At 31.8% G+C, this 25,951-nt stretch overlaps 1 protein-coding gene across 1 annotated transcript in view; it reads left to right on the top strand.

The window, feature by feature from the left end:
- Window positions 1–2,242: 2,242 nt before the first annotated feature.
- Window positions 2,243–25,951, top strand: part of LOC106716982 — a 36,875-nt gene continuing 13,166 nt past the window's right edge. The window contains exons 1-8 of the mRNA XM_045686118.1: window positions 2,243–3,267; window positions 3,864–4,026; window positions 5,029–5,143; window positions 7,167–7,428; window positions 21,283–21,436; window positions 24,273–24,370; window positions 25,321–25,484; window positions 25,778–25,951. Of these exons, the coding sequence (XP_045542074.1) occupies window positions 2,419–3,267; window positions 3,864–4,026; window positions 5,029–5,143; window positions 7,167–7,428; window positions 21,283–21,436; window positions 24,273–24,370; window positions 25,321–25,484; window positions 25,778–25,951 (1,979 nt within the window). The 5' untranslated portion in view covers window positions 2,243–2,418. The remainder of the gene's footprint in view (window positions 3,268–3,863; window positions 4,027–5,028; window positions 5,144–7,166; window positions 7,429–21,282; window positions 21,437–24,272; window positions 24,371–25,320; window positions 25,485–25,777) is intronic.

Raw genomic sequence — 25,951 nt, 5'->3', positions numbered from 1 at the left:
TTTCAAAGTTAACATGTTGGATTTGCGAATTCAATGCATTTATGTAGCTATTTTAATAATAACCTAACCTTAATAAAAAACACGACTGTATGATGCTCTAATGAATGAATTAGCGCCATCGATATTCTTCATTCTAAAACAAATCTTTAAAATTTTTGATTTTAAACTAAATAAATTGTAACACTTTCTTATTTAAGAGTATAGTCGAAAACATCGAAAAAAACTATGGCAAGTGAAATTTGAACTCGTTTTTTCACTACATTTTTTTTAATTTAATCTTTCGCTTCTAATATATATGTTTTGTACCGATTTAATATATGAAACCCGGGGGAAGAAGCCGAATCTTATGACACCTCACAAGTTAAAATCGGTCCAGTCAGTTAGGCTCTAGGCCGTCACAATGGAATTTACATACAAACCGATATATGTACATTAAAAAACTTCCATACGCGCAAAAAACATAATCGCCACAATCAGTTGGGTAAAAACTAAAAGCAGTTAACAGTTTCACATTGAATAAGATGTAATAAAAATTATATATCGTTATAATTTCCGTTTCATTTCATTTTACTTGCATAAAAAAGTCGTCAATCCATTTGAGCTACAAGCGGTCAAAGTGGAAAGGATGTATAAACAAATTCACGTTGCTAATATCTAGATAATAAATAAAATAAATAAAATAAAATAGCCTTTATTGCTTTACAGTTTGTTTACAGTTAATATTAAATGCCTATTTACTAAAAAACTAAATTGATTAACTTATTTCTAACTTGTATTTGAAATGTTATAATTATCGGCAACTGGTAGTTTGTTTTGTAAAGCTTGTCTGTCGACAAAGGCCTCCTCTAAAGATTTCCAGGTATTCCTGTCTCTTGCTAGGCGGATCCATAAAGGACCAGCTATTTTCTTAAAGTCATCTTCCCATCTTTTGGTTTGCCTACCTCTATTTCTTTTAATATCTAGATATCATCTCGAAAATTATCACCTTCCTATCCGTCGCGTAATAAAATATGAAACGCTCGCCGCATGTCCTAGCGTCAACGGTAGTTAATTGCATCTGTTTTTATCAGAAACTAAATCAATTTTCGTGAAGGCGGTATCGCCGCTCTAAGCGTAACTTCATCAAGAACGTTACTGAATTACTTACTTGACTAGGCACAACCGTAGCTTCTACGGAATGGGAAACTTCATCGAAACCAAATTCCGTTATAACCGTTGAAGGCATTGATGGGAATTGCTTTAACTCTTGTAACTTGTAACCAAATAAGTTGCTTTCGCACATGTTCATAAACGAAATAGAGTAGACAGAGTTAGCTATTGGTATCAGCGAAACGAACTGGTTATTACTGACTTAAAATAAGAAAAAATATTGATGAAACTAAAGTTATAGTTTGTCTTCTTCGAAATTCGTATGTTATGTCAGACCAGGTTAAAGTTAAAAAGTAATATATTTATCTTTCCTTTCTACCTCCTTTCCCGCCAAATTCACATCATTTCCCGCCCGTTCTTTACTGGGAATTTTATTGGAAGAGGAGACAGATTAATTGATTCTCCTGCACCGCATTAATGAAATTCAGAGGAATTTTCTTCTATCCTATCTTCTATAAGTTCATTGTCTTTCTTGATATTTTGGGTAACATGTGTTGCTTATAATCTGTTATTACATTGATGCATAGATGCTGCTGTTTTGTAGCTAAATGAGATAACTATAAAGAGATGTTAGTACACAATGTTATCTGAACAAATCCGTATCACGTAAATAATTGTGAGTTAAACATTTACAATTAACCCAGTATAATAGTTGCATTCCAATGTATACATGCTGTGGAAACATTCCTCAATAAACGTGTGAAAATTGAAAATAGATAAACAGATCACTGTTAGAGATAACAGATAAAATTATCAAAGATTATCATCGTAAGTATAGAGATAACGTTAAAATGGCAAGCGTTTTAAAATATGGCGCGAATATTTAAAATTTTCAACGATATGATATTGATATCTATAAAAGTTGTTCACTATGTCTGTGAATATTTTATTTTTACTAAATTGCATAGTATTACTGTCAGCGTATTAGTTATAATAAATAATTTAAGGTTATGGAATTTAGTGTTAGTAATACTAATATATTATCTGTGCTCACATGAACCAATAGAACAGTATTGCGCGTATACTGATAATGCTATATCGTCACACTTCCTTTACTACGATTACACGGTTTGTACAGGTGCGGTGCGGTGCGGTGCGGTGTGGTGCGGTGCGGTGCGGTACGGTGCGGTGCGGTGCCCAGTGCTAGTGCTGCTGATAACAAATGTTCTCAAATACTTGTGCCACGAGAACTTATTATTTTATGTGTCGTTTTATAAAATTTGTTTCCGCAGTATTTGAGTAAAGGTATGAAATTTAAATTAATCGAAAATGGATAAATCAAAACATAGGACCGGAAAGAAAATGGATAAGAATAACTGTAAAGAAAAATCACCCCTGTTTGTGTCGGATGTTAAAAACTTAAAAGAAAATCTCAAAATTAAAGAAATTTTAAGAACTGTTAAAATGAATAGCAGTATGCGATTAAAATCACCACAGAACAACAAAGCAATGAACAATAAAGACTTAAACGACAACCATGATTGTTTTGAGAGGTGTTCGCAAGAACAACAAGATCATATGGTAGATGAATTAAATCCAAGTGCAACAAACCATAATGTCATCACATCAACATTAAATGTAGATACAGAAACGAGTGATAACGATTTACAAAATAATGAGGGCATCAAGGTCACTATTTATGATGTATCAGACACATGTACTGAAAGCAATGATAGTTCAGTGTCATACGTGTTATCAGAAAATTGTAGTGAATCTAAAGAATCGAAAATCAATGATGAAAAAACTGAAACTAATAACAATGCTAATGAAGTAACCTCTTCACGGAAACCAATTAATAATATAGCAGCTTTGAAACCAAGAGATAGAAAACTTTCATTAGATCAAACAATTCTATCAAGACGCTCAGGCTTATCACAATCAGAATTAGATTTAAATTTAATTGGTAAATCTCCATTAGAACGCAAATCTTCGTTCTTTAGAAAAAAGATGGACAATTTTCTTAAAAATACCACAGAAATATTTAAAAGACAATCTCAATGTGGTAAATCACAACCTACAGAGAGAAGAGGGTCCAAGTCGATTTCTTTACAATCTCTTACGGACAAATCTTATCCTAGTAATGGTTACAACAACGACAGCACTTTACAGATTCCACAGGTAACTCTCACAATCAGGTCACGTAACATAATCAATTACGCTACCATACGCGACCTTTGTTGTAAATAGAATCACACATAATGCGTTTACCTTCAATTAGCCTGAAACATTGTCGACTATTTGAATTATGCACCACTTATGTACGTCCAAACATTGTCGAAGTAATTATTAATTGCTAGTAATTGAATTGTTTGTTATATCAGAGTAATGTCACATCGTGGAGTAGTTGTGTAACATAAACGTTTCGAGGTTTATAACAAATATCTTTTAATTGAAGGCTCAGATAGTAATTTAAATAATAGAAATAACTTTAATGCTTTAATATTATTACCAGCTGTTGATGTTAAACTTCTAAATATCGCAAACAAAATATTTCTAATTCGAGGAGAAAACTTTTCGAAATTGTATTTTTACCTTAACATACTAGAGTTTGTTATCTTACATGATCCAGTGTCTTCTATTTCGGTCTTTAATACATAAAACATGACTATGTTATAAATTTAAAAAAATATGAAAATGAAATTGCAGGCAACTAAGTCCCTACAGCTAAGTAAATACTTAGTATAACTGAATATTTTATCTATTTCTATTTAAAGGAAATTAGAAACAGCGCAACAAGTCTGTCCACAATGGCGCGAAGTTCGTCGATGGCGAGCAGCATAAGTCCCGAGGGAGTGGAACAAGACAGCCCATCCGACAGTCAAACGATCTTGTTTACGAATCAGCCACTTGGAGATTACTCTTCAAACAGTGTTAACAGTTAGTATTAACAATAAGTTATTTTGAATTATTGATTAAAAAATATGTAATATTTTAATATAAGATTATTTTGCTCTGTACATCTGGGTTATTAAAATAAGATGCATTTGTGTTTAATGTTGTATTGGTTAAAACAAGATTTTAATAAATGTCAGCCTGTTAAAAATCAAATTCACTAATGAAATTTAGAATCAAAATTCGACTTTTCTACGACACTAACATGGCAACAAAGGACAATGGGCAAATTTGTATGGAGGCTGGGCTAAATGCTCAACAGTGATGAAAGCCATGCCATTTGAAAGATTATGGGGTGTTATTTAATTCATACTATGGCAGCCATGTCGAAATCGAGTGCGAACATGGTGTTTTCGAGCATTCAAAAATATAATAATTACTATGGGAGTTAGTAGCATTAGCGTGTTGTGTTTTATATTTAAGAGAAAAAAACAACATGTTTGTTTGTTTATTGCTCTATTATCATTTATTACATAGATTTAAACATTTTTTTCTAACTACAAAAATATTTTAATAATATACAAACATCTGTTACATTTTTGTTTCGGTAAAAAAACAAAAATGTAACAGATTTTATTAAATCTAACAAATATTTTTGTAGTTCGAAAAAAATGTTTAAATCTATGTAATAAATGATAATAAAGCAATAAACAAACAAACATGTTTTTTTTTCTCTTAAATATAAAACACAACACGCTAATGCTACTAACTCCCATAGTAATTATTATATTTTTGAATGCTCGAAAACACCATGTTCGCACTCGATTTCGACATGGCTGCCATAGTATGAATTAAATAACACCCCATAATCTTTCAAATGGCATGGCTTTCATCACTGTTGAGATCTTGGCCCAAAATGGCCATTGTCCTTTCATTTCCTATTTATTATACATTTGAAAAAATACCGAATTTGAAGTATGTAATTTGTTTATTTTCGGTATAACCATGACGAGATTAGACGAACAAATTTGTGTTATTAATTTCTAGATTTGAACGAGCCGTATGCACCAGATTCGCTTTTGAAATCCCGAGCAATATCAATGAGCTCTGGTTTAGACGCACCGCAGGGGAGACTGCGACGGAAAGCATCGAAATCTAACAGGTAAGTGATGGATCGCCTCCAAACATAAATATTATTTCAGTGTCTCTTTTCTTGTTGCCAATCAAAATTTTTAACGGGATTCAGAAAATTCACTAGGTTTACTTCATTTTTCGATAATTTAGGGGTTGGGATTGCATTTGGCACACATTATTCATTCATCCACATTTATAATTTTATCGATTTGTTTTCATAGAATAAAATAATAGCAGAGCAATTAAATATATTATACTATATTGGATTAGGTACTTGAATTTATACTGACGTTACTGTAATAATTGAATTTAAAATTATTTTCAATAAGCAAAACAAAACTACTTAAACTTTTAGATATTTGCGTACCTTATAACCAAGACCAGATATTAGTTTACTGAAATTTACCAACACCTTAGATTTCTTTCTAAAGATTTCTTATTATGTCTAGAAAGTAAAACTTGTTATTTATTCCATAACACTCAAGATATATAATGTTTATTAAAGCAGTTTATGATAATTGTTAAAATTTTCTGTAGAAAGCGATTATCTAAGCCTACTAACGGACCCTTCCGTTGATTCCGTCGAGTTCTATCCAAAGAAGGGTAACCGAGAAATTGAATGCGTATTTTCATTATTTTGAGCTAACGCATTCATTGTTATAACAAAAATCGTCCGCTGTATAAATGCTTCTAAAATATAACAAAGAAAAAATCCTTAATGTTCCGTTTTACACTTTCAATTTTTTTTTTAATTTTCATTTAAAATTTGGAAATAACGGATGATACTTTAGTATTGGAATTCATGAAATTATTATATAGTGCCTCGCGCCCGCGACTCTGTCCGCGCGGCTTTAAAACTAAAAAAATCGATAAGTAGACTATGTGTTCTTTCAGACTATGTCCTACATCTTTGCCAAATTTTGTCAAGATCCGTTAAGCCGTACTGGAGATACCTTCAAACAAAAATCTATCTATCGATTCATCTGAATATTCACATTTCTATTATTAGTAAAATTTCTAAGTAATTTTGTCAAGTTGAACTAGTATACGAAGGGAATCAGAGCAGGTTTATTTTTTTACGGCTAGTTAATGTTTATGATAAACTAAGTACATTATTTTCACTACTTGTTTGTCTTTCTTTATGTAGACTTTCACAGTTCGAACAAAGAAAAATATTTCTTTATTAAATCTATATGTTTTCACGCCCGACCGCTGAAATACCAGGCTTCCACCTTTGAGTCTTGGCTTCGTATTGCATTACTTGGACATTGATATTTCTATTTGTTCGACCATTACATACCGTAGATATGAGTTTATTGCCTCACATAACAAATATGAGCCCGTATTTATTGTCAAATAAATTGTGCAAACGGGTGATTAACGATAAAGGCTGTCGCGTGGCGCTAATTGTGAAGCGATAAAAACGTTTTACTACCCACCACGTTCTATGAAAGCTTTTTATTCAATCAAATCAAAAATATAGAACTTCAGCAGCTTCATATAGAATTACACTTTTTATTATAATTTATATATAGTTAGAAGCGAGCTACCTTATTATTATCGTAACACGTTTAGATACGAAGAAGAACACTGTTGTGATATACGAGGAAATTAGGAATGGCGTCATTGTTAATGCGTGGGCATCATTTGAGCTCCTCTAAGCACCATTCTGTTCGAATTCATATTTATTCAAATTAAAACCCAACAACTTAATATTCAGACTAGACTGATTACAGGTCGCGACAATCTTCAATATTATTGACGTCATCTGTTGTAAAATTATACAGACATTAGCATGTGTGTGACGCACAATATTAACGTTTAACACATACGAAAACTTTTTGTAGAGGTTTCATCAACATCAAAAGAAAACGATATTTATTTTTGTACCCAATATATTGAGTATATATTTACCGAGTATTGGGTAATAGAGTTCTTCGTGAAAGCCTTCAATAAATCTAAGTAAATTGTATACAACCGCTATGTGATTGTGTGACACCGATACAAATTATCATTAAATAGATATTCACATAAGTCAATTGATTTTTCAGAGTCACGTGGCTAGCAAGCGAAGGTCTAACGAACTACTTCAAACGGGTGATGCAAGATGAAAAGAGTCGAGAGGTGCAATCGTGCCACTCGTACCAGGACTTTTCGAGCATACCCGAGCATGCATCGTACGGGCCGACAACTGACAGCAAGGGACGTCGGTTGTCGTACCAACGTGCGGTATCAGGGGAAGATCCTGTTCTACCGACGAGGTATTTCGATTCATCACAGAGGAGAAAAAATTTCATACCAGAACATCGAGTGGTAAGTATATTTTACTGTTTTTAAAAATAAGCACTCACGTTTGTTACCAAGAGGTAACAATACAAGGTCCCAGCAGACATATTTTCTCACACATACATATTATACTAGGACATACATATGTCTACACGAGTACATCTGCGATTATCCATTTGCATTACAAATTTGTCTCGATCCTTCTAAACCATCAAAGCGTGTACAAACCATGTTATGTTTATCAGCCATGTCGAAGCTCAATATCCAAGCTTACTTTTAACTTACTTCACTTAATAATCAGCTAAGACAGCTAAGTAGTGTACACACAAATTAGTCTTGTGTTTACGTACATAAATTCATCAGTAGACTTAGATAAAGCTGATTAAATCAACGTTCAGTTTTGATTAAAACAATTATATGTAATCTAAATAGGATTCATTTCGGATAGATTCGCGAACGCACAACGTGTATTTTCATGCTGTGACGTCACGTCGTTGTTATTGCGTGCCACACGCACAACTATTTGATTTGTCTTCTATTCTTTCAGGGCCCACGTTAGCTTCGCTTTTATTAACTTTATGCATGTTAAAAAACAAAAAAACTTTTGTTGTGCGAATATAAGATTTCCAAAAGAAAAAAGCAAACGCCGGACAAATATTAAAGTTAAATAAATAGGAATTTATAAAAATGACCTTATCTAAAACAGACAACAGTTTTGACAAATCTATATACATAATCTCAACATAACTGATAGAGTAGGTAATTCCAAAATTATTTAGTTTAAGTGCAATAGAGATTTAGAAAAAAATATTTTTAGGACATATTCAATGTAAAATAACGTTGACTTGGATATTTGAAAAATGTTACGAGGGAACTTTGGTCGATTTAACGGTAATGTTAGGAAATTTTATTATAATTGGTAAATTACGGTGGTTGCGAAAGTTTCGAATTATTAATTTCCAATACAAATTCGGAAAGTGGGGAGAACATGACAAAGAATACTGGAAAAACCGATTTTGAAACGTAACTTTTGGAACACGTGCCTTTAAATATTTTAATTTCCATACAAAATATACTTTCTAATAAAACTATAATTAGTTTCGGAATCGCAATATATTTCAACTTTAGGTTTTTAAATAAAATCTATTTTATAACAAAACTCATCAGATTTTTTGCCTTCACTAACAATTAAATATATATTTAAATTTGAGCGAATTAATGAAAAATACAATGTTAACGTTAGAGAATATGAAAAAATAGATATCAATATTATGTTAAAAAATAAAGTCAATTTGCTGATTTGGTCGTCATTCATAACAAATAAGTGGGTATTGAAGAGATCTTGTTCATTTAATAATTAGTTAAAGTACCTTTAATTTACCTGTCTAGACAGATTCCTTTCTTCTCAAAATATTATAAACAATGGTTAAAGTGAGCATTTATATTACGGACCCGTATATAGATTTCCAGCTAAATTATTTTTTGATGTATTTCAGAGGGATTGAATAATGTTTTGTTATGACAGAAACAAAATAAAACTGTAAACAGTAACGAGTAAAACAATTTACGACCTAATATAATAAACTATATTACCAAAAGATTACCATTTGGCACGGTTTTGGCACACAACTCTTGCCTCTTCCGCAATTATGAGTCTACGTTCACATAGTATCCCTTTCACATAGTTATGAGTCCTTTAAATGAAGAAATGAATTTAAAAAATACAAAACCAATTCAAAATGAACATCTTAAACAATATACACAACACTTTATAATATTGTTTAAAACGTAACGTGGAAGAAAGGAAAAAAACTGTTACAGTAGACTGATAAAATGTAGAATATAAGGCTGTATCTTTATAAGATGCCGATAGCATTAACGACGTAACCCTATCACCTTAACTGACAACTCAGACTAGAGCTGGCGTCGTTTATCCTACACACCTTTGATAGGAACAAACAATTATAATATTTATACACTATGACTAATAACAATAATAACAATAAGTAAGTCATAAACGTAAAGAAATAACAAACCCACTCAATGTTTCTTTTTTTTTGTATAGACATTTTAGATTTTTAAATCGGTTAGAATTATAATTTACTTGCTGTCCCCCGCAACTCTGTCCGCGCGAAGTTAAAAAAATCTTAATTAGTAGCCTATGTGTTCTTCCAGACTGTGTTCCACATCTATACTAAATTATAAAATTTATAACGAGAAAATTTGTAACGAAATTGATAACGAGATCCATGAAGTCGTTCTGCAGATACCTTCAAACAAACATCCATCCATCCATCCATCTAAACATTCGCATTTATAAATATTGGTATGATTTATCAGCTATCGTAACATATTTTTTTTTTTTGTATTATAAGAAATACTAATTTACAAATATATTCTTGAACAACCAGTATTATACACTATACAATACTTGTTTACGTCATAATTTAAGCGAATACGGAACAGATTCAAATTATAACACCGTTTTTAAAAGGGAAAGTTTTAATTACACCGCAAAACATTTAACAAGGTTATAAGTCACAGTTCGAGATATATTTGAGAACTTGCAAAGTTACGAATTCAAGACCAATCCGATCTATTGCATTCGCGGCAAAATTCACCATTATGTTGACAGCGGGAGAATAAAGACAACGTTCAAATACAATTCAAATATTTCGATTAGGAGATTATTTCTGTGACAATTTCTTTTAGACTTTTGTTGGATATCAAACAATATTAAACATATTTTATTTTTTTTAAATAACGGTAAACTACTTAAATAGTTAAATTAACCAATACCACCCAATCACAAGATGTTGGTGCACAGTCTTATTAACCTGAATGTTTTGGGTTAATTTTTACAGCCGACCGCTTACCTGTTGCCAGCCCTACTTAGAAGGAATAAATTAAAATTAAATATTTATTTAATCACGCTACCAATATGACGCACATATATTTTTTCTCATCTAGTACTGAATCAAATTTTCGCGGGCTTCTAGAACCTGCGATTGGATTTCAAAAATAAATGTAGGCGGGCTGGAAGAAAGAAGGTCCGCTGCGCAGGTGGTCGGCGCAATCAAGCCACCGAACGAGACTTCGGAACTCCCCACTATCGGTGGAGCAGGGCTTGACTACGCGCGCGTTACAAATCATCCCTCTGCCACTTTCACGATCATTACCAGTTTTTTTTTTTTTTTTTTTTATTTGGAAAAGTTAACATGATTTTAATAAAAATTCATTTTTCTTGCCTTGTGCCCAAAATCAATCCACGTCGTTTTTCGTCAAATATCCTTAACTAATTTTTTAAGTATGGGACATTTTAGTATGTTTTTATTTCTTATTTAGTTTATTTTTATTGTGCGTAATTTTTCTTTTGTGGATGCGGTTAAAGTTGGTGTATGTTTCTGGTAAGTATGTCGGTGAAAAGGTAAGTAGGTAGAAAAAGTTTTTGCGAACTGTTAGTGTAGGAATTATTAGTTGGGGTGAGTTCAAATGCCGCGCTATTAAGCTCCAAGTTTGGCGCGCCTCATGAAATCAAATTTCGTAGCAACTGATGGCGATAAAAATCTGTTCTATATTGATTCAGGCCAAGGTTTATTAATTATATGACTTAAACAAGGCTAAAAAATCCGCTTTTACAATACTTCCTATTGTTGTTCGCAAAAACTTAGATACAAATTGAAATTTGCGATTTTTTCCACAATATTTTTATGTACATATGAGCGAGAGAGAAAATTACAAGAAAACTACTTATACCTGAAATTCGAATGTAATATTTATGATGTATTAAATGCCATGAGTAATTTATAACTTAATTCATATTCAGAAAATCGTTGATAATAATTTGCCGTCGGACAATACATAACACGTCAAAATGAAAAAAAATCAGGCAAATGCACAAGCAAAAGTTAAAAGTTCGACAGTGTTAATGCGTGAGTGGAATAATGTAATGGTGATTAGAATTAAAAAAAATTGCCGACCGACTTCAAAACATCTCCAAAAAAGTACATTGTTATCTGAAAGATATTGCCGTCGGTCATAAAAACTTTGTCAAAAGTAACCGGCTAAAAAAAAGCTACAGTTATTGGCGTTGGACTTAAAATACTGGCATGAATAAACTTCACACTGCAGTTATAGCAGACGGACAAAAATAAATTGGAAATAGTAAAGTAGCTAGAATTATAAGCGTTATTTCCTTTTATAACTTACTTTGCGCGATAGGAACAAAAATAATTTTCCGACGGACTTCAAAATATTCACAGAAGTAAATAGTTAACGGAAAGATATTATAGTAGGTGATAAAAATATTGGCATAAGTAAATTTTGGGCAATAATTATTACCGTCGTACATATAATATTAGCGTAAGTTTACTTTAGGCGACTTTAATTGCCGCTGGATATAAAATATCGGCATAAGAAAACTTTAAGCTACAATTATTGCCATCTTACATACTCGTTAAATAATAACATAAGTAAACTTTAAGCGATAATTATTGCCGACGGATTATAAATAAATTAAAAATTTTGAAAGTACTGATAAGATTACTGAAAGTATTGATAGGATATAAAGGAACATCTAAAACAAAATGTTACAAAGTTATCAATAAATCTTACTACTTATAAATGCGAACGGATGGATGGATGGATGTTTGTTAGAAGGTATCGCCAGAACGGCTGTATGAATTTAGCTGAAATTTGGCATAGATGTAGAACATAGCCTGGAAGAACACATAATTAGTAATTAAGTTCTTTTTTTTAAATTCCGCGTGAACGGAGTCGAGGGTGTTAAAAAATAAACTTTTTTCAGTAACTCATTTCACATAATAATAATACTTATGTCTTTTAATGTTTATTTATCTCAATATTTAGTCTGCACTTTTAGGTTTTAATCAAAATATTTTTTTTATGTCCTACCTTTATTTTTTATGCAATAATGTTATATATTATCAGGGAGACATTGTACAGGTTTTCTCATTGTATAAGCCCGCAATTCAATCAAGATAGAGCTTCATTTAGTAAAACAAAATTCTTATATGACATATTATAGTTCTCTAACTTTTAACAAGTATTTGAAATCATTGGAGATTATTACTATATTAAATTATTATTATTATAAAAATTAATAATTAATTAATAATAGCTTTAACTATCGTAGGATTTTTTTTTATATCACAACGTATTTTCGATTTTACTTATTGAGCTTATTTTACTTACTTACTTTTATTGAGCGTCGGTGGCTCAGGTATTAAGTACTTGACTTGCAATCTGTTGGTACTGGGTTCGAATTCCGTAATGTACCGATGTGTTTTTCGATTTTAGATTTACATATGTACATTTATCCTTCTTCTTGATGACTCGACTTGACTTCTTGATGCAACCTGCACAGATACCTGCGAAGAAATTCAAAGATGTGTGTGAAGTCAATCAACCCGCACTGGGCCAGCGTGGCTGATTATGGCCTACTCACCTCCTAACTTAGGGTAGACTCTGAGCCCCTCAGTGGTAACGTATAGTGAGCTGATGTTGAAATAATAAAGTTATGAATTATTTATTATTTTTTTTAGATTGTTTTTATTATTCAATCATTTGAGGATCTTAGCGTAACATTAAGCAAAATAACTCAGTAATGTTGCGTTTCAATTTTATGCTGCAGCAGCGCCTAGTGACTATTCATTTTGATTTAAAGTTATATTACTTTGAGCGCATTACACATTAATGAAAGGTAGATTTATCGTTTATATTTTATGTTTCCTAATGATTGAAACTGTATTCGTCAATAGTAGTAATTAATGGCTACATCTTCGATAAACTTGTAATATTTTTGTCTTTAAATCAAACGTAACGTCTGGCCATTCGACTCTAACCGCGTTTACGTTTCCTATGGCGCGGCAGCGACTGATAGTTCTTTTTTTTGTGCATATCTCTAATCTCCGTACGGCTGAAGCGATTTTGGAAGGACTTATAATGGAAAGTAGTTTATGTGTGCGGCAGTAACACGGGGACATATAATGATATTGACAGCCAGAAAAAAACGACACCGCGCGCAGACTGAGTCGCATGGCTAGCCGATAAGAAGAAATAGGCTATTGCTATTGGTTACTGAAATAGAAACCATAAACTATGTTTTTTTATATAACAAATCACTATTAAAGTCGTTTAACGTTATATTATTATATATTGAAACAACATTACAATTGAGGAGACTTTTCTAGTCCTATCTACTGATACTCTTAGTATCTTGTAATACCCGGTCATAAGCTTCAATTCTTTATGTTCATAATAAACGAATTTAAAAAATACATTCGTATGTTTTTTATGAAATATAATTCTAAGAAGAAAAATGAAAAATTCCTTATATCATTTTTTAATTCCATTCGCAAACGACATCCAATTTTAGGCCTTTCGTTCCTTTATGCTAGGTTCTTTGTTCTTGTATTCGTAATTAACCATTGCAACTCAACCTTTAGTTAATCAATACGTTTGCAGTGGCTTCTTTTTCATTCATTTCTTGTAATTGTGTACAACTGTCGTCTGAAATGTATTACCATTGTTGCACCATTTCTAATCAGATGCCATTAATCTTTGAAAAAACTAAGACTTTACCGAATACCTTCTTAGCGTTGGTTTCCACGGCCGACATCCGTAGTTGTGTACTATATATACAATTAAATACACAAGCCCGTAATTGGATAAATTAGAGATTAGAGATCACACATATCTTTGAATTTCTTCGTAGGTAGGTACATTACGGAATTCGAACCCAGTACCAACAGATTGCAAGTCAAGTACTTAACACCTGAGCCACCGACGCTCAATAAAAGTAAGTAAGTAAAATAAGCTCAATAAGTAAAATCGAAAATACGTTGTGATATAAAAAAAAATCCTACGATAGTTAAAGCTATTATTAATTAATTATTAATTTTTATAATAATAATAATTTAATATAGTAATAATCTCCAATGATTTCAAATACTTGTTAAAAGTTAGATTTCGTTTTGTCACAGTCCTGGCACACCTTTATTGATTCTTCTGTATTTATTCGTCTACGTGTACGCGCTTGTTGCTTAACAATAAATATTATTTCCGAAACAAGTTGAAAAGTAATTAGTCCTATGTTCACCTGTGGACGACTGGGGTAATGATTATAACTGTGGTGATGATTATGAAGAATTAATGGTTTACAAATTGTGCTTAAAAACAGTCGTTTTTCATTCAGTAAGTACAGGATCGTCAACACATTTTCATCACGACTTGTTAGAGATGTATGTAGGCAGTAGTCGCCTGTTACTTTAGCGAAATCAGACGGCCGCTAACTCGTTTGCCATATTCGTATGATAAATGTTAAATCAAACGGCCACGATATCGTTATTTCCAGTTACTCGTAGTTTTGACAGTGGACAACTTACAGCTAAAAATAAAAACAGATCTTTTTATACTAACGTGAACGCATTTAGTTCTATCAAGTAATCTGATAATGTGAAGTCGCAAATTCGAGTTATATTTTCCATTTGGATAACACGTTCCTAAAGCTAAATTCTTAGTGTGCGGCTTTCGGATTTTAAGTTAACGTTAACAGCAGTAAATGGAGGATTAGCACGCAATTCGGTCCGAGCATATTCAGAACTGCATTTATGCTTACATTATTCGTAAAAAATCCGTAATATTTTCGCATTTCCCAACCATAACTTGCTACTTTTCACTTTAGTTTTGCATTTCATTTTCTAATAAATATATAATTGTATTAACTACAAAGGTAGACAGGGATCAAATAGCCATTTAGTACGATCTAGTCTGCAAGCCTACTTTAATAAATAGATTTACGCATCTTTTCGACGAACATTGTCTTAATAGCCACCATTTCAATGACATTCTTCAACTCTTTTGATGTTCTCTTTCAATATTACCACTACTCTTTCTGGTGCTTCTATTTTTCCTAACGTTTGTCAATTTTACACCTAAATGGGAGAAATATCATTTTTAGAATTTTCAATCATCTACAGTTAGTGTCACATGCCACAGTTCAATATTCAATACTAAGACTCGTTGTCATCCCGAGGGTTTTAAATTCTTGGCCGACTATTTGATTAATAATCAAAACTTTGTTATAGTTTTAAAGCGGAAACTTACCCCTTGAGAGACTTCACTCTATTTAATCAAATGATTATCGACAGCAAATATAAACCTAAAAAATAAATCCACTTAAAATTCTACCAAAAAAGTTCGATTTCCAAAGCATGAAAATTTTGGTACTTGGTATTAAAAGGTTAACTATTTATGGAAATGAATTAGTTATATGATGCGGGTCTGTAGGCGCAGCGTAGGCGCATAAATAACATTACCTACTTCTTGTCACTATTCTGTTAAGTACTGCCTCCTCGATTTAAAGAAACCACTTTTTCAGCTGCTGACCAAATATTTTTCGCGTAGTTTTACAAACCCGAGCCTAAAAACTGTGAATACTAGGAATTTGTTAAAACAGGCAACATTTTGAAGCAAATACTTTTATGTCATACGAAATCTCATCCAAAAGTGTTGTTAACGATATTTAAAAGATGTTTTAAACACCTTTAAAAATCTTGGTCTTTTATCTTTTAAAAACGGATTTTAAGCATTCCAAGGGCGAATCTTGCTTTAAGTTTTCACACATCTTGAACAAGGAAGGAAATGCTTTAATTTTCTTTTTTGGTAAACCTTATTATTAAATACATGAACGAAAAGAGTAGGTCATTACTAACCTACTCTTTTAACATATGTACTTACTTATAGTATGTACTTACATACTTATACTCATGTAAAGTATATAAGCGTTAGAATTCTAAAATATGATGCTTATAATCTCATCATCATCAACATTGCCAGCCTGTATTTGTCCACTGTTGGACGTAGGCCTCCCCCATCGATTGCCACAATGACCGGTCCTTTGCCACCCGCATCCAGTGCACTCCCGCAACCTTGACTCACAACTTATAATCTAACTAACTCAAACTACCCTAACTTTATTGAAATTTTTGAATCCGAATTGACTTTAATTTGACGGTGTATTTTGAGCCTTCACAGTGTAAAAGTACATACCATGGCTTTTTATAAAATTGTAATTCAATCTCAGTAATTATTTTCTTCTGCCGATCGTAATTAAAACAATAGGTATTTAGAATTTCGCAAGATCAGTCTCAGTTCTCAAAACGAGTTACTGAAATTATACATAAAAAAATCGCAAGTTTTAATTAATGAAATACATATTTCTTAATTAAAATTATAGTGATATTTACTTTGGAACTAATTTTGCAAAAGTTTAATAACTAGTTATAATATAATTTTTTTATTATTAGTTTTATTCTTTACCTTACTTTAATTGCTAAACTTTTACTTTTTAACTTTCGTCCTTCTAAGCTTCTAAACTTTTATCCTATTTTCTTTTTTATTAGTTACAAAAGCGATTAATTTTTGCTTTCTTAAACAAGATTGAATGTTTAAATTGTACAAATCTTTGCAGCGAATATATTTGCGGCAATGAAATTTAAAAACCAAGTACATAAATAGTGACCAGTCATGGCGACTCATAAGAAAAAACTCAAGCTACCAGGCATAAAATCGCCTGTGTGTAGCAGCCGTGCCGAAACAGTGAGTGAATGAATGATTTACTTCAACAAGTAGATAGAAATGGATGTAATTAGATGTGATTGTATTTTCGTTAGTTAATTTATAACCTCGCAAATGTGCTGTAGGGCTGGTAAGGCACCAAGGTACGGTCAAATTTGTTGAAAAAAATAAAAACAGACTCACTGTACCTCTATGACACTCAGTGGAAGTATTCTAATCGTACAACATCTCATTCGCTCGCCAATATTGGTTCGATTGTTTAGTCCACATTAAGTTTCATTGAAATTGTCATACATACAAATTCACATACATACGCGCGAAAAACAGTACCCTCTTGAGCCAAGCGCCCACTTGAGTTGAGGTTGAGGTTTTTCCACCGCATAATGAACAACTTTTTTATTTCATCAAACTTAGTAACATTAATTTCCATGAAGACTTACTTAAAAATTGTTTTAAAATTGTGTTGTTTCACGGTCCGTCCAAAAACGAAAGTGGACAACACACCAAATCTAGCATTGGTTCATTAACCAATAAAATAAAATCATAGTAATACTAGACAACAATACTACAAAATACGAACAAACTGAAATATTTGGCAGCCAAAACTGATTTTTGTCTCAAAAATTATTGGGTAAAATTTTTATCTTGTAATTTTTACTTCTTTAATTTGTACGTAGAATATTAGCAAAAAAATGTTTTTTATTTTATGCTTAGTATGGCTTGCAGCTGAATCTGTATCTGTATAATCTGTAGCATGTGTTGTTTGTATCAAGTTTGTGTCGTATCTGGTATTTGTTCTCACTATAGCATTTGAAGAAGACAGAAAAATGGAGAGAATAAATGTTCATTTAAATATATTTTTCCATAATGTAGAAGAGAAACAGCCGTCAGTGCGTATTAACTGTTTATTACTCAATTATAAATCAATAATCAGTACACACTGACGGCTCTACTGTTCTATTATTGTGCAATATTGGAATTCACACAGAGAAAGGCCGGGTACCAGCAATAGTATTATTTATTTATAATAAATAGCATTAATAACTCGAGCTCTATGCGGTTACTAACACCAGTTGATGGAAATGATTTAATATTTAAGTGCACACGTTTATTTCGGTAACAATACACACTTCGCTCTTAAGTTATAAGTAAACCCTGGCCCGAAACTTACTAATTGATCGGATTATTTAAACTATAATATAAATTTAGTTAATAAATACATTAATAATAATAATAGTAATTTATTGTTTAGATTATATTAAGAAAAATGTATCAAATCAGAAAATAAATGAATATGGGGATAATAATAATAAAATTACCTTAAGTAACAATATGTTAGTGAATAAAATTTTATACATATAATATTTTTACAGTATTAATGCACTATCAAGTTGTTTAGAAAATCGTCTATCGTCATCATTCTAAAGACGTTTAGTTAATTTTGGTGATACAAAGTACTTTTGATATAAGGTGGTACACGTAAACTTTCCGGCAATAACTCTTCAACGGTCCGCGGATTTCTTTTTGTGAAATTATGATATGTTTAGTTTTTTAACTTGACATTATATTAAACCTCAACCTATTACTAAATAATTCAAACGTGAAGGACATATGTATGTCAGTTGATTTTAATGCTTCAAAAATCACGAAATAAAAAATAGTATTATGTTAGCGTAATATAAAATTCACATCAGAATTATTAGTTTAGCTAAGCGTGAGAAGAAAGCTAAGAAATTTTCTAAATTAACAAATGATTACAGTAATTCAATATAACTCGAGATCTAAAAAAATGTAAAATGTATAACACAGCAGCGATGAATTTTATGCAGTTTAATTTTTAATCTACTTGGCTTACAAACAAAATAAGTTACGGAAATAGGATCTTATTTATAAAAATAAATTAAACTTAAAATTGATTAATTAACTAAGTTGTAAAACAACTTAATGAAAGTAGAAATACACCAAAATAAACCAAAAGAATTAATTGCTTTACAATATCAAACCTCCCTCCGCGACAGTAAAAAAAAATACTGGTTTGAAATTTAAAATGATTTGATTTTTACCTAACAAAAGAATTTGGTTATGGGTTATTCAATCATAAAACTTTTATGCTTAACAGAAAACGTAAGTTAGCGAACATGATACGTGACTAATCATACAATCAAAAAAAAATGTAACGCAGAGTTAAATATAATTTCAAATATTCACGTCAACTTTTAAAAAAGGACAAAAAATAAAAGAAAATACAACAAAAAAGACGAATTAAGAAAAGCTGAAAAGGCAAATTCATGGTCAACGAACATTGGCAAAATCTCAACGATCCTCATAAACAATAGGTTGAGCTATACAGCTATTATAAATAGCAGACGGGTCATTTAATAATAAAGTGTTTACCTCCAATAACAGGATTTAATTAACGCTTACATTTAAAAAACAGGACAGACCATTTTTTCAAATATTACTAATCTTTTAATTTGCGCTCTCACTGTATTGTATTGTAAGTCCAAGATGGCAAACGACATAAAAAAATTTGTGCAACCCGCCAAACATAGGTATCAAATGAAAGAGCTTGACTAGTAGAGTATCACTTCAAATGTATCTGAAATGTCCGCCTCAAAAAATGACATATTTTTGACATATGAAAGGAATTTACCAGTGGAATACAGTGGTTAAATCCAAATTCAATAAAAACTAAACAGTAAATAATGTAAAATGAGGAAATAACTTTAAATTATTTTTATTACTATTTGTTTGAAGACGGCTCGTATTATTCAGATAATTTCGTTGCGCAAAAACATGGAAGTGAATTAATGTTAAATTTACTTTCGTTATTTTTCAAATCACAGACACATTTTATGAGGACATTATACTCACCCAAACTCTTCCCAATATTCTCTTCGGTCCCTTTGGTATATTTTGTAAGTATTCATAACTTCATCATTAAATTTTCTTTTTTCAATATTATTTCTCCCCAACCTCAATTTCAATATGCGGGAACAGTTTTAAAGTACTTTTAGTGTTATTGACGTGACTCTGATGTCACGGTATTATGCGATTTCAATTCAAAATTTGCGGTGCATAAAAGCCTATGTATACCTTACGATACGCTAAATGTCAAGTACAAAGGCCAACGTTGTAAGGTCAACATTTGTAACCCGAAGCCTAACGTGAACTTAAAAAAGGGTATATTGTTCGCGAAGAGAACGTTACATCTTTATAAAACTTTCCGTGATTACTTTTAGGAAACTTTACAATTACTTGTAGATACTAAAATGGATCTGAGAATAGAATCACGCAACATTTCCATTATTTCAAATCATGGTCGGATCACAGATACTTAATTTTTTTTCGACAAACAAAGTAAATTCATAAATATAAACTATTTGATAATTTTAATGCAAAAATCGAATCAAAAACCTCCTCTTTTGTTAACACCGGTTTTAACTATATTTTGATTGTCATGGCTACATCTCGGAATAGACAACTTTAGCAATTAAAAACGTTTGGCTATAAAATGAATTTGAAGTTAAAAAAATCAAAAACTAAAACTAACCTCCGTAACTGTGATCCATTTAATTTTTATCTCTAACTGGCACATCATTATAAGTTTTTGTAATCAGAATTATAGTTTGCACCAAACGAAGCAGTTTTGGAAATATAAAGTTATGTTAAATTGACATATTTTCCGTTTCACATCGTTTGGACCACCATTAAATAAGCATGTATGAATTTAGTGCTTTTAAATTTTAGTGCATGCTGATCAGGTACTGTGTTTAAAAATAAATTCAGCTATCTTATGTTCTATTTGACGTGGTTTAGTTTTGATGTGCTTATTTGAAAGTGGATTATGACGATTATGCTGCTATTATTGTAATATGGACATGAAATAATTTTTGGTGTATAGGAAGTTCACAAGCAAATTAATATACACAACAATTTACACTAAGCAAGTAGACACGTGTCTAAGGTCTGGCACGACTTATATTAAGTCTTTACCTATGAAATTGCCGTATTGTAAGAAAATATGACACTAATCAATAAACAAATGACTACTTTTAGAAAAAGTATTTCATGTTTTTAAAATAAAATTAATCTGAAATTAGAATTCTTAGCCAAACAAAAATAATTTTGATTTGAAATGGCCAGTACTGCAGAACGACAAATTCAAAGGTAATGACCTATTATTTCTGCATTAGTTGAGGTCGCCCCATTGGTATAGGTACATACAGCGCGTCGTAGAAATGTAAATAAATGTAATCTAATTGCATTTTATGTTTTCAGCCAAACTTCGAGCTGGAAGCCAAGCTCGATGATTTCACATTACACGGGGTGCCGCCTCTTCATGGCTTCGCGGCTATCACCATCCCAGACCAGTCTTTGGAATACCTACATTGGGCCGAACGGCCTGATGAAATGCAGCGGTATTACGAGAAATGTAAGTATTGAAAATCATAGTTTTTTTTTTGCTGTAATGGGAGAACAAAGAAAATATGGTTGGATTTTGTGAAATACACCGTAATCAAACAATGATTTCTAACTGGAAAACCGTAGAAGACAAGAAAGGAATGGTAGTCGCATGATATGGCCAAAGATATGCTAAATAATGGGATTTGATAAGACGATTTTATTTAACAAAGGATTTCATTTCCTCTATTCAATCTACATTATACCGAAATATTAAACGTAAATGCTTAATATTTTTCTTTTAGAATGGTTATAACATTAGTACTTTTCAACCTTTGAAATACTATTTTGTACATTTATAACATTTTTATATGAGTTTGAACGAGAAAGCTTCACATCCCAAATAAATGAAATGCAAACACCATCAAGAGGAAACAGATTTAAAAGTGTTTGTTTAACTATGTGTACGTGTAAGTAAATACACGAATGATACATGTTTTTGACTTTTGAAGATTTTTGAATGCGAATTTGTATTTTTGCTCGACGTAATGTTTCGGTTTCAAAACTTTATTCAAAGTCATCCATACAACGAGTAGTACGTTTCGGTTTGTTACTTGCGTGCGCTCGAGCAATCAGTGAACTTTTGAGTTTAAAACGAAGAGTATTCGTGCGTTAATTCTGTCATTAGTCTGTGGCACAAAATTTTTTGTCGGTTTGATTTTTGACTTTCCATCGATTATTCCATCAAATTGAAGAAGTAAAAGAATTTAATTCCCTTCCCACTTAGGATCAAAACTTAACATGTTGCTATGACAAGTTTTAGATCGATAAATATCTTTAGTGAAATGGGTAGCAAACATGTATATTACAGCTGGATTATGATCATTTTCATTTCTACGCTGATATAACAATTATTATATTATCATATCTAATATATAAAATTCTCGTGTCACAGTTTTCGTTCCCGTACTCCTCCGAAACGGCTTGACCGATTCTCATGAAATTTTGTGAGCATATTCAGTAGGTCTGAGAATCGGCCAACATCTATTTTTCATCTTTTTTTTTTTAACTGCGCGCGGACGGAGTCGCTGGCGACAGCTAGTATACAATAAATATGCCATACCTGTGACAAACATTAGTTTATTAGTCAAGAAAATATCAAAACATTTCTAAATATTACTCAACACTTTTCAATGCCATAAGCACTTCTTACAATGCTGACTGCGCCAAGTGACATTGAGACTAAGACCCACTCTTATTATAAATACGCCATCGTTTAAAGTGAAATTTCTATTACGCTTTGAGTTATTAATTTGAAGGAATCCCGCAATTTGGCGCTTAAGTGCCCTTTCTTTGTGTATAGCCTTTTCTGCGGCCCAATTTTTTTTATTCTTAAGACGATTAGCAAAATAAAGTTGATTGATTACACGTTTCCCCTGAACACTAGAAAATCTAAGTAATATGTATGTTAAAAAGAGCTGTAATTTTAATGCTAAATGTTACTAAAACTAGTAAGATTCAACACACTAAATGTAATATAATATTACCCACAGGTAATAAATAATCTTTGTCGCATTAGATGTAGCCTACGGCCTACTTTGTACTCCACCTGTACCACTTTGGAAATCACAGGAGTAACACCATCAATTAACGCTATACTTTCAGCTTTTTCAAGTTTTCTTTTTTTCTGATTCAATATTATTTTATCATCCTTGACGTTCAATTTAACTTCACATCGATCAAATTGAGACATATTTTCGTATATTCAATATCAGCCACAATGAGATTGGCAGGTTTTTACGATAGATAACATGCACCTCTAACAGTGTCTGTTTATAAATAGAGTATACTACTGATGTTATGATCGTGCATAAAACTTCCATTTGTCTAAGTAATCCAAAACTCATAATCTTAGCAATATTTAGCTATAATTCGTTTAAAACTCATGTCTTTAGGTTTACCTTAGATAAGTGGTTAGCTTTTTAGAACTCTTGACTAGATAAGGACCACTTACCCAACATTTTTTCAAAGTTTAACACTTTATAACATAAGGACTTGTCTTTAAAATGATCCAATAAAAATATGCAACGTCGTTGATATTATTAGTACCCTTAAAAGACTCGACCAGTCAAAGTACCCATACAAAGCGACCCAAAAGCTCCCCCTTACAAATAATTCATCTTCCGCCCACAACAACCAGTCTCTTATCATTTTTTTATTATACGACTCAGCAAACAAATTAGGAATACCTATTAAAAAAATCTTACCTACAATATTTACGCCTAATGTATATATGTATATATGAGTATATAGCTGTCACCCGCGACTCGCGCGACCCGCGCTTAAAAAAAACTTAATTGGGGTATGAAAAATAGATAAAAATAAATGTAGCTTATATGACACGTTCGTAGATTTACCATAGCAGCGCCATCTATTGATTACTTACTCGACCCAGTCGAAAGGTATCGACATCTGTTAGAATCATTTGGAGTTAACAGATAATTGTGACTGTCAAATAATAACAGACAAATAATTAGCAATAAATTAAAATTGCGACTATAATTTGAGATTTAAACTATCCTATCTCTCAAGTTGGATCGAACTGCACATGGTGTGCGAATTTTATTATAATCGGTTAAGTGGTTTAGGAGTCCATTGAGGACAAACATTGTGACACGAGATTTATATATATTAAGATATGTTTTCTTAGTTTATAACAAAACGATTACCGTGGGTTTTCACTACCGAAACATATGCACAAACATATTGTCATAATTGTCTATGAAAAAGTTGGAGATAACGATATGTTTTTCCATTTTTAGACAGTGGAAACTCACAGTTGCTATATGTTAATATTACTTGTACAGGTAATTTATCGCCGTCCGAGGAGTCGCAGCAGGCTGTCATACGCGAGCTCGTTAACACAGAGGCTGATTACATCAGGCACCTCAAATCTCTTGTTGAGGTAAATTCTACTATTATTATGTCTTTTTACTTGTTTTATTTTATGACCAAACAATTTCTAATTGAACAATTCTAGCAATAAGCCTAAATATAAGATTATTTTAACGAAATAAACTTTGCAACATTGTGGTAAGCGTTTTGAAAACACTTAACTAATTAAAGTGTTAAAATATTGGTTGTCGAGTACCAATTGTTGCAATAACTTTCCTTGTTCTCCCTTAAGTTTGATATTGCGGTGGATCTCCACTATCGTAGCGCCTGTGAAAAAACAATACTGCCAACCATTGCCCCTCATTGGCTTAAAAAAAAAGAAATAACAACATTGTTCTTATATATACGTGCACTACGACACTAGAAATACATGATCATAACTTTCAATACATAATAAATCGGAGTACGCGTTTCATTTTGAATGCAGCACCGTACTTATTAAATACGCAAAAGTTACAGAAACATCGCTCCGGTAAAATACAGACGGTGGAAAAAAAGTATAGGATATTCAGTGCTCTGCTTTTAACACCACTTAATTAGTTGACTTTTTACTTATTCGTGCTAAATAGGGAGAAATACAACAACTTGACGTCGCTTACGCTTTATGTTAAAACTGGAATATTGAATCACTAAATAGACAGGGCAGATTTTGATGACATTTTAGTAAGATTAAAAAGTAAACTGCACTAAAGCCTAGTTCGTCATACGTTCTTTAACAGCACAAATCAATACCTAAAATTTTCGTGCTGTCTTCAACTGTATCGTACAAGTTTAATTATGTATTTACAGTTATTTAACCCCCATTTTGAAATGTCAAAAGGCCTAAAATCGTATAACACAAATTTAAATATTGATGCAAAGAAGCACCCCCGGGTTACTTAAATATGCATCATATTTATAAATACTGATTAATATGATTGTACTTTAGAAAAATTATACCAATCAAGGGCAATTTCTCAGGTGTTTATGGCGGCAGCACACGCTCTTCAAGAGTCTAGTTTTATGCTAGAAGTCGACACACAACGACTTTTTTCGAACATTCCGGACTTGTATAATGCCAGCCTTGAGTTCTGGAACGCCACATTCTATCCTATGATCTTGGACAGCGTAGAAACTGGCGGACCGTAAGTACTTCAAAATAAAATCTTATCTTTAACGTTACTAATATAGCCAAAAGGTGTACGCTAATCTAAAAAAAGAACATTTTAAAAAGTGTTAAATTTTATTTCCGTAAAATACCCGACACTTTATAGAGTAACGCAATATTGTATTTTAATATTTAATAATTCTTACTTATGTTAAGATAGGACAGTAATCAGAAATATAGAAGTTGTCAACTGATGGATACATCTGACACATGTTACTTTGTTATTGGCGTCACACATTTTGCATATCACGTATAACAATGTTATTCCAGATTGAAACCGGAGCTAATGTATGAAGGTTTTCACAATATCGAAGATTACTTTCAATCATACGAGACATATTTAATGGACCAATCAAGAGCCGTTGAATATCTTCGGTCTCTCGCCGGTAATACGGAATTTATGTCATATCTATCATGGTGTCATAAACAGAAGGAGATCAACCG

The sequence above is a fragment of the Papilio machaon genome, chromosome Z (genome assembly GCF_912999745.1).
Source record: "Papilio machaon chromosome Z, ilPapMach1.1, whole genome shotgun sequence".
Taxonomy (NCBI): Eukaryota; Metazoa; Arthropoda; class Insecta; order Lepidoptera; family Papilionidae; genus Papilio; species Papilio machaon.
This window is presented reverse-complemented; position numbering and strand designations above follow the sequence as displayed.